The sequence below is a fragment of the Fukomys damarensis genome, unplaced genomic scaffold, assembly GCF_012274545.1.
Source record: "Fukomys damarensis isolate Sample0158 unplaced genomic scaffold, DMR_v1.0_HiC HiC_scaffold_16, whole genome shotgun sequence".
Taxonomy (NCBI): Eukaryota; Metazoa; Chordata; class Mammalia; order Rodentia; family Bathyergidae; genus Fukomys; species Fukomys damarensis.
In genome coordinates, this window is record NW_022900928.1 from 107,671,014 (window position 1) to 107,681,760 (window position 10,747).

General features: G+C 42.5%; 1 protein-coding gene across 2 annotated transcripts in view; it reads right to left on the bottom strand.

Annotated features, from left to right (window-relative positions):
- The window catches only part of Klf7 (Kruppel like factor 7), a 79,463-nt gene extending 68,722 nt beyond the window's left edge, over positions 1-10,741 (bottom strand). For both annotated transcript variants that reach the window (XM_010616090.2, XM_033764577.1), the window contains exon 1: positions 10,226-10,741. In XM_010616090.2, coding sequence (XP_010614392.1) covers positions 10,226-10,327 — 102 coding nt within the window. In that variant the 5' untranslated portion in view covers positions 10,328-10,741. The remainder of the gene's footprint in view (positions 1-10,225) is intronic.
- Positions 10,742-10,747: the final 6 nt, after the last annotated feature.

Genomic DNA, 10,747 nt, shown 5'->3' on the forward strand with positions numbered 1-10,747 from the left:
CAGCAGTTAGTATAAATGTAAAAAGCAAGTATGTTGAACAGTCTGCCTAGGTTTGGATCCTGGCTCAACTGTGTTGTTTGATTTTAGGTGAGTATTTTAAGACCTGAGGCCCAATATGTAAATTGGTATTAAAATGGTAATAAGCAAAATGTATATTTCTCAGCACCATGAAAATGAAATGAAATGATATATATAAGGTATTAAGATAATACTTAGGAAATTTCTAATATATATTAGACATTATTATGATAACAGGAAGAATAGCAAAGTAGAAAGAGGAAAGTATATTCCATCACTCATTTTGTAATTTGTTTGCTTTGCAGCCACAGTAAGACAACTTGCCTAATCATCCTCTGCCTCAATATTCTCACCCCCGAGTGGGAAATTCTGTAATATCTTCCTGCTCTTGCATTACAGAAAGGATGTTTCAATGACAGAAGGCCATAAGCAAAACCCCCTGAGTCTTACAGAACAAAAGCTCGATGCAGATGTAAGACTCTCATAAGCAAACATAAATGTCCCCATCACGGAGCAAATCATCTCTCGGTCCATATTAAAGGAAATGATAATGCTGAGATAGGCAGGGAAAAGCACGTGCTGCTTTTCAGAACTGGTCTGAACAGTCTTAAGATGCAGAAGTCAAGCCAGTGACTCAGGTCTGACATTGAGCAGGAGCTCCGACAGCTCACAGGATAATGATATCTTTTAAGTGCCTCCTCACAGAAGACCTCCTCCAACTCCACAAGAGGACTGTGCTCCACGAACAGGGTCTACAGTGGCATACAAACAAACATGAGACGCTCAAAAGACAGGGCCAAGCGTAGGGACAATCTATTTCCATGCCTTTGTAAGCTGAGTAAATGTGTTGCCTCTCCAAAAATAGGCAACAACACTATGACTGCCCCATTGAATTCCCGCTCACTGAGCTCTGCCAGGTGAATGTGAGAATCAGGGTCAAGAGCAGGCAGCACTCCCTTGCAGGGCAACTGCTCCATGGCTAATTGCCGTTTTCACAGCTGGGTGGAGGTTTCCAAAAAGCATCCTTCAACCCTGAGCTCTGAGCGCCTCTCCTGATGGTCTCTCTTGCCAACCATACCCCCATCAAAGACAGTTTGTAGATGAAAGGATGTAGCTACAGTGCATACAATTTTGCAAACATCACAGCTTGATAAAAAGAGACATTTCTAAGACTTCTTTGTGAAGATCACCACATGCCCATGGTCATTTCCACAGGAGCCAGGCTTTCTATGCCTATGGAGCTGTCTCCTTGCCTGAATATCCTCAGCAGCAATTCTTCCACAGTTTATTTTTGTTCCTCTTACTAGAAAGATGGTTCCTTTGAAATTCTTTATAAACAGAATCCACTTCCAAACACCATGGTTAGCAAGAAAAATGGAGAGCTGGTACCTAATGCCCAGCTAAATCACCCGACTGATGTACATGCATTCATCCCTTTAAAACCATGCACAGGCTGAAGTAGTGGGAAGCCATGGCTGAGAACCTACTGTAAAAAGAATTATTTGAAACACCACATACCTGGAGATGAATGACCAACTCCACAAAGTTTACGGAAATGGAATTTTGACCAGGTCAAACAAACCTGGGGTGGGTCATGGGAAATGAGAGTCAAACAGGACTTCCTGAGACACTTTAAGGTGAGGGAAAGCACAGGAAGATGGATGGAGGAGCACTTGGGCAGCTGCTATGAACCAATGAGCTGGATGAAGAACATCCACCCATTCCATCCCGCTTTACAATAAACCTCCAGTACATGTGGAATCCAAGGTATAGGAAATGCAGCCTTTAAATATGAGAGGGCATCTGCAATCTGATATACTGTTAACCCTCACAGATCAACAGCTCAAAGCCTGGGCTGCATATTGGACTCACCGATGCCTCCCAAAGAGATACTGATTTACTTGGTCCCACAGGGCAGCCATATTGAGAACCACTGCTAAAATTTAGTTAGAGCTTAAGTCACAGGCATAAAATATTCCCCAGATAACTACCGAATGCCTACTATGTACAAGGCTAAGCAGATTATATAATAAAAGCTGATTTCCAAAATTACAACCAATGCATCAATTCTGCTTTAAACCATAATAAAGCAGAATGGAAAAATGAGACAAAAGGGGAGAAAGAGAAAGAAAAAAAAAAGAGAGGGAGGAGAGAGAGAAGTTCAGATAGATAAAGCCATAAGGAAGTAAAATGTTCTACACAACAATGTAGAAATAGTAGCAATTACTGTTGGCTGAGGGCAAGGGGGGCAGATTCTTGGAAGATGTGGCAACTATCTGAAAGTTAAGTTATGGTTAGAGTTTGGACAAAGAGAATTAGGAGGGAAGGGGGAGCAAGAGGGGGGAAAAAGCACATAAAGGTAAAAGCAGAAAAGGAGTCCCCTCATTTGGATGGAATTTAGTACATGTGAAGAGGGCGCCAAGTGGGCCTGATCTTGGGACTGCTTCACCTTAGGAGTCTGGCCTTAACCTTTGTGTAGTAAGAAGCCATTAGCAGTTTCAAAGTCGGCCATGCCAGGTGATGAAAGTAGAAGGACCACTCCAGGGAGGTGACAGGTGCTGCCCCAGGACAATGACAGAGGAAGTGTAAAGATGACCCATTCTAAGTTACCAGAAGCCAAATTTATGGGATTTTAAAAATAACTATATTTTAACCAATGTGATCTTTCAATCTAGAACTTTAAAATAATTAGACTCAAAGATAGAGGCCAAAGACAGCTGCCAAGTAAAATCTAGACTGTGAGAAGAACCATCATCTAAACAAAAGAAACAGAAAAGCCAGAAGAAGGAAGAGGCCAATGGCAGAGGTTGATGATATGAGGGTTTGGAACATGCTCAGCTCTGGCAATAGTGAAACAACCCAGAACAATTTTACTGTCAGTCACATCTCTCTAATTGAAAATACGGATCTAAAAGCAATGCTTTCGTCTGGAGTTGGAGATGTAGATTATTATCTTTGAGGAAATAAAAAGATCTCCAAATATTTGGGAAGGAAATTTCAACTTCTAAGATCTCTGAAGTGGAAGAGATTTGTGAGACAAGTTCCAAGAGCAAATTGCTGCCATCAGAACTGGAGAAGATTGTGAACAGGTAGGGAAGGCCAAAAAGGAACCAGGACACAGAAGAACTTGGGTTAATGTGAAAATTAGGTCTGCTCCATCCTTCAGCCTCCCTGTGTGGCTGAGTTTCTCCTCTACTACATAATTATTAGGAGTGTGCAGTGTTTTCTGTTTAAATTTCGAAAATATTACAATCCATTTCCCATCCAACTCTCTTTAAGAATTTTAGAAGACTTTCAGAAAGGATGGTCACAAACTAGCACATGGGCTGCTGTTCTATGCAGTCCCCTGACCAGCGAGATTTCAGAAACAAAGCCATTTCACATTTGCTGTTTTCTACATAAAAGTCCCAACTCTATCTTCCATCCACCCCTCACCACATATGCCTGGACGCAGCACTCTCCTCACTCCTACTCCATTTGCTATTATTTAAATGACAGTACTTTTCCTAAGACCAGCACTGTAATTCTGGATGTTTTCCTCCAAGTACAGCATATATTTTCAAATTTACCACACACTATTAAGAATGGGATAGGGATTAAACAAGTAAGTTTTTCTCTAAAACATTCAATAGCTTGGTCCAGGGCCCAGCCAATTCCAAAATTCCATGCACTAGTACTCATGGAAATAAAAAGAGGATATTCTTTGCTCCTTTTGAAGGAAGCAGGGAGCAGGGAAGGAGAGAGGAGGGAAAGAGGGACAGAGAGAGAGAGAGAGAGAGAGAGAGACAGGGAGAGAGAGACAGAGAGAGAAAGTGAGTCCACGTATATTTTAAAACAGTGATGGGAAGCAAGCAAAGCCACTTGGGCATCTGAAAGAGTCCCAGGCCCTGGGGCAATTGGTGTTTACATCAAGCTGTGACCTTGAAAAATGTGATGCCTCATCTGGCTTCAACAGTCACTTGTCCCAACCCTAAAATTTGAAAGTTGAGAAAAACCAAGACCTTCTCAAGATTTTAAATTCCAAGAGTCTCTGTTCCTAGCTTTGGTACAAGCCTAAGGGCCTGACTTTCAATATGACCCTCAGGAAATGTTAGTAAATCCAATTCAAAAATAGATATTGCATATGGCCCTACATTATTTTAATTACTGTGAATCATTTCCGAATGAAACAGACATGGGCCCTGTTTCCTGGACATTATCAACACGTGTATTCACAGTGTACACATATCTGTGCTGATGTATCCAGCCCCCAACCAGCCCTTAGCTAAAAGCACGCCCACAATAGAAATAAGTAAATCTCAAGCAGTTTAACAGTTGCAACTTTTTGCAGTGGTGTTCTATTCTGTGGTTCTTAACTTTGAGCATTTTCTCTCCTTTATTAGTCAACCTCTTAGGGGACCAAATCTATGTCCAATTCAACTTTGCATCACCCAGACACAGTATTTTACACAAAACAAGACCTTAATGAAAGAAGTATTTACTCTAAAATATTTTTGTATTTTATTATAAACAAAGAAAATCCCACAAGGTGTGACTGGGTCCATCCACCAGTTCCATCAGGAATGGTGTTTCCTGAAAGCAGAAAAAAGCTCAGGCAGGATGACATTGGGGGCAGACCCCAGGGCTGCTGCAGACACCCAGCTGTAACATCTACATACAAGGCTGGGGTCTGACAGAGCTGCTTTAATGGAGACTGGGACAGACATAACACATTTCATAGGGCCAAGTCCTTAAGGTTACACCAAATACCAAGCGAGAAAAACAAAAAGAACACGAGGTGGTAGAAATCATTCTGGAAATTAACACCAAGAAATAAGAGCAAGATGGAGGAGGAGAAAGATTATGACCAAGATTAAGTAAAATCTGTCCTAAGAATAACAATATTTTATTTTGGAAACTCTTAAATTAGATTTAGAAAGGATGGTTCTAAAATTCACACAAAGTAAGAAGAGGAGGAAGATTTTTTAACTTCACCATTTCACGTAACATTAACGATTAGATACTATAACTTTTTTCAATTTTAACACTATTGGTAGTTGTAGAGTTTTCTAATCCCTGTACCTGGTAAAATTTGGCAATCTGGAGTTAAAAATATTTCCCCCTGTTCCTGCTAAGCAAGCATGCAGCTGATTTAGGAGAACTAAGGGATAGGAAGACTAAATCTCCGCCCCTCCCCCTCCGGCACTGCTCAAGTTAAATTGTGGAGCTGTCCTAAACTTTCAGCAAATCCAATTCGAACATGCATGCTAACTGACACACTGAGTTCTCTGCATTTGCCAGGCATGAGGACCAACACTGGACCTGCTACTATAAATTGCAAATATGGGAGCATCTACCAGCCAGTCAAGTATCAGAGCACCTATCCAATCAACATGAAGTTGGAAGTGTTCAGAATAAACTGTATCCTTCTTTCCCTAAAGGCACAAAGAATGAGGAAAGAAGACTCTCATACCTGTAATCAAAAAGTTAAAATGCAGGAAAATTCTCTGAATGAAGAATTTGAAGATTCGTAAGAGAACAGCTATGAAAAGCCCCAGTGTGACCCCTCTCTAAACTATCCCCACTTAAGTGGAGAGACAAATTAGCCCCCACAGGGACTTGTATTTGGGAGGACGAAGAGCCCACATTAAATGCTTAAGGTCTGTGACATGCCCATCCATAAATCATTTCATGGCAAGCTGTCACCCTGCATCTTCTGCTCTGCCTTTTAAATGGATGGGACCCCAACATCCTATTCTCTTCAGAATAGAAACTGGGGTGAGAGATTCACAGAGAACAAAGAATGGTGACTTCCTCTTCCCCCTACTAAGGACAGATGTCGTAAAAATATCTGCATTGAAATCTTCACTCACTTTAAAATACCAAACTGCAAACAGGTAGAAGGAAAGGTAATGTTCAAGAGACCCTAAGCCTACACAAAGATGTGTCTATTAAAAGAACATGGAGATGAATCTATTGAAGAAAGGCTAAGTGTGTGACTGACTGCATTCACACGTGCTTTCATTTTTAAAGCTACATTTATGTAGTGGTTGCATCTTCATAAAGATTTATCTGGGTAACAGAAGTTCTAAATATTTGTTCATCCACCAAGATACTTTTTCAAATAAAGGAATAAATTTATAGTTACTGAAGAACATACAAATAAATCACATATCAATAAAATAAAATAAAAGCCATCTATTTTATCCTTTTAGCATGGTTACCAAGGCTCCTTTGTGTCTACAAATTTCTCAGAGTGGTGCTGTGGCCAAAAAATTCTAATTCATAACAAGGTTCTCTGCAAATTGGTGACAGTGGCAAGCCTGCAGATGGACAGATCATACAGTTTGCTTTGTCTTTCTGGCTGAGGCAGCACCTGGCTGCTCAGACCTATAGAAGGCAGGGCAAAAAAAGCAGGATCTTATAGATGAAAAAGCCATGTGGCTGGCTGACCAAATCCTTTCCCTGGTACCACGAGGTGTTCTTAGAAGGCAATGATTCCTGTGGGTTTTTCCCTAGAGACACCTCTTAAGACCCTCATAAAAAGTGCTTCAGGATGCCTGAAACCAGGCTGAAATTGCAGTGCTATGGGGACACTTAGTCTTTACAGTAGCCAAGTATGCCATTAGTTTAAAACAAAGGGGGAACGGAGGAGGAGGGAGGAATGTTCTATGATTTATTTATTTGTTTCCAGTAGCAGTGGAAAATTTTCTCCAAGCAAAAAGAAGGCCTGAAACTGACCCCATCTGCCAATTATGAATCAGCATTAGCAATGAGCATAATTCCATAAGAGTTCCCAAGTAAACATGCCTAGCTCCTCAATAACAAACATGAAGCAAAGTGAATTCCAGATAGGACTTAAGAGCATCATTACTTGACCTGTACTCACAAAACAGCAAGCTAGGTATAATGGATATACAAAAATTCTGAAGGCTTTTTTTCCAAGTCTTTGGAAGAAAAATGACTAAGAGTATCATATCAAATCCTTTTTATTTTCCAAGTCAGTGCTGTATCCAAAGAGGGTAACTTCCATTGGCAACAAAAGTCATGAATGGTCTCCCTTAAGTTATAACCAAACAGTACCCCACAATCTTCTCCAGTTTCTGTCCTACCCTTCATGACTTTTTTCTATTTTTGCTCAGACAGCTCTTGGAAAATTTCCTGCAAGTTTCCAAAGAGCTTAAGGCTAGTAGCCTTAAGAGTTGTGTCAGCTGAATTCCATAAAATAAAAGACCACATAAGCACAGTGTAATTTACAGTTATATGACAGGCAGAGATGATGTTACTTGGGCCAAGTGCTTAAGTATGCAGTCAGAGTCCAGGAATGGAACACTGTTAATGCGTGATGTCCATTTGGGCTTTAAAATTATAATAGCAATGAGTTTTGGAGTTGGAGCTGCATTGCTGCCCAAAAATCCAATGTCAAAATGATGATCTCCATGACAGGAGGTGGCCGTGCCACAGTCAGTGACTCTCCAGCAGGCTCACTGACACAGAAAATTATTCCCTATCACAAGTTTGAATTGGAATACCCAAATAGCACATCCTCAATTTTTGAATGCACAGATGTTCTTGAATTTATCATCAAAGCCACTCATTCTCTAGAAACCAAGTCAGATGATTGTAATCTCAGTATTTCACTCATCTCCCTGAGGCCAGGTGTACTGTTCACTTTGAAAAGATCTAGTAATTACTCCTTATTTGACCTCTAAAATAGGATTAACCCCACAGTATCAGAAAACTTCCGCCTGCCTGGGTTTCTTTGTAGCAACCTTCTTGATCTGTTTTGTGCAAAGCAGTCTCAAAATTTCACCATCAAATGGTTGATTTGGAACCAAAAGTTGCACATAGCCACCATTGCCCCTTAGGCTCAGAAACAGCAAGGGAGGTTGGGTAGAGAGTGAGGAAGACATACTGGATAGAGGTGTTGGCATCAGCAGGAACTTAGGATCCTGGCTACCTATATATACAGAGCAGATCTTGCTAGAGTGCACAGCAGAACCTCCTTGGAGTGAGGTGTTGTTTGTAAGTGCTTGCCACAAGTTACATTTCCTATGGACTATGAGTGTGCAGCTATGAAATAACCTGGCAAAGGGCTTCAAGGTGAAAATGGTTGGCAGTTAGAAAGGGTTAAAGCAAGAAATAGGTAAGAGGTTAAGAGAATAATTCCTTTGCCTGCAGATAGAAACTAAGCTAGAGGTTCCTTGAGAGTGGGCAGGAGGGGGAGGCAAAGGGAGAGGTGGAGGGAAGAAGGAAGAGCCAGCTGGCTCCTGGGGAAACAAAAGATCTGATACATCCCCTAATTGTCCTTAGCAGACCTAGAATTTCTCCTGGATGGTCTAGCCATATCTAGAAAGGCAGGTTTCCTCTGGATAGAGGCCTTCCCCCAAAGCAGGCTCTACTACTGTGAAAACTTGAACCAAAACAAAGTTGTGTGATTCATCAGGAGGGAATGTTGCAACAAATAAAGCCAACTTTCTTCCCTCCAACACTTCTTAACAGTTAGTCACAAACAAGGGCTGCCTGGAGCAGGCTGACTAAATCAACAGATTCTCTTCTCTAACCTGTCTAGACAGTTGTTAATATGCAACTGATTCGACAACAATCAGCTGACAGTGCGAAATGAAAGCTATTTAGAAAATGAAATTCTGGAAACATTTTGGGTTAGCATACAAAATAAAAGGAGGAAAATAGACCCTGTGAGGCCCTTCATGAGATAATCATGTTAAAGATGGGGGAAAGGAAGAAATGAAGAAATGCTTTATGCAAAAAATGTGTAAACTGTGAGTGTTTAGAGAGTCAAGAGTATCCACCAGCATCTTCGGACAGGAATGCTTATGTGAACACACAGGCACAAGAGGCCAAAACCTGCAGCTTCTACTGGTGGGAGAAAAACTAGTAACAATGGTGGTAGGCTGTGCCATTGGGTGCCTTACATCAAAAGTCAAATCTCTCTCACTAAAGCAGCAACTGCTACATCTCAGCCTTGAGCTGGCAAATCCCACTTTGGATGCTGGCAGAAGAAATTCAGCCGTTCATTAGCCTTAACAAGCTGTTGTCACTGAACAGGGAAGTTACAGGAGCAGCCACACACTGAGCCTCTCTCACAGCCCTCCCCAAGGGCAAGAGTGTTTCTTGAGGACAGGCTGCACAAGTTCACACTTCCATCGGGCACATGTAGACTGTCTCCTTGGACTTTCCATGATGCACATCACAGTTTAAATGCCCATGCCCCCCCCGTCCTCACCCACCACCATCTTCCCTCAGAATGTCCCCCCATAGCTCCTAATTGCTGCTGAAAACCCACTGTTCCTGCAGCAGACCCAGCACTTTCCACTGACCAGCACTTTCTTTATTCCACTTCACAAAGCCTAGGGAACTTGTCCCCCAAACCGCTTCGACCTCCCAGGGACGCCTACCCAACTTGGCACCGTTACCCTTTAGCATCCTAGGAGTTTCTCAACTAGTCCTCCAAGACAAAGTCACATGCATGGAAGAACATATCACCCTTTGTCTGCGGGTTGTGCTAAGGAAGAGGGACACCCAGAGAGAGAGAGAGAGAGGGAGAAAGGACACACATAGAGGGTGTTTTCTTCCTGGACGCATTCCACTGGGGAAACCTACAATGCTTTGTCAGACTGAGATACATACATCTTCCCGTCCTCCTTGTAGATATCCTTGAGTTCCTTTTATCATTGGGTTCTTTTCTCTTTCCACACCTTATAATCTCATAATCAAGCTCCTATTCTTTACTGACACTAGTTAGTGGGAAAACACTTCGCTCGCCCCCCCCAATCTGCCGATCGTCAGGACCAGTTGACACAGATGAACCTGATTTAAGGTACCAGATAGGTAGAGCAGCACGTAGGGATATGGTACCCCAAAGATCCAAACCACCTTCCTAAGGGCTCCTCTGAGCCCCAGAAGTTGGGCAGGTCTCTGCTGAGGGACAGTGAGCCGAAAAACGTGTGCGCAGGGATGTGTGTTGGTGACTGAAACGCAGGCAGCTCAGACCTGGTTGTTCAGCAAGGGAAGGCTAAGGGTTAGGGGTGGGTGGAGAGGTAAGCGCCTATGACTGTTTCAGAAAACATTTTAAACAACACAGAGCCAAAAAGGAAAACATAAATAAATAAAAACAAACAAAAATTCAACCCAAAGCCCACACCAACGCAGCCCCTGCGTCTCCGCCGCCACCACACGATTTACACAAGTAATTTAAATCATTCACCTGCTGCCAGGTCTCCTCCAGGGACGGCAAAGCTGAGAAGTAGCCGGTGTCGTGGACAAGTTGTAGCTCCTGGAATATACTATAACTAGCCAACACGTCCATGCTGCTGCGGCCGGGCAAAGCGGGAGGACAAGCCCTCCCCCGAGCACAGTGGGGTCTGTTTGTCTGTCAGTCTGTCTGGCTCACCCCCCAAGAAGGCAGACATCCAGTGGCCCTTTTGTTTTGTTTTGTTTCGGTCAACTAAAAAGAAAAAAAAATCAATGCAGGAGAGAGGGAGCGAGGTGCGAGAGAGGAGCGAGTGAGTGGGGTGGATGGAGAGGCATCCAGCGTGTACAATGCAGATGACTGCCAGGAAGAGGGGACTTCACGGGAGTCACAATTCCCTTCCAGCTCTAATCACTCCAGCTCGTGGATCAGGAAGGGGACGCAAACTCACTGACACGAACTGCCATCTATTTCTGCAGCGCTGTTCGCTCCTAATGCAATCTTTGCTCTTTATTTTAGGAGGTTGCATTTTTTTTT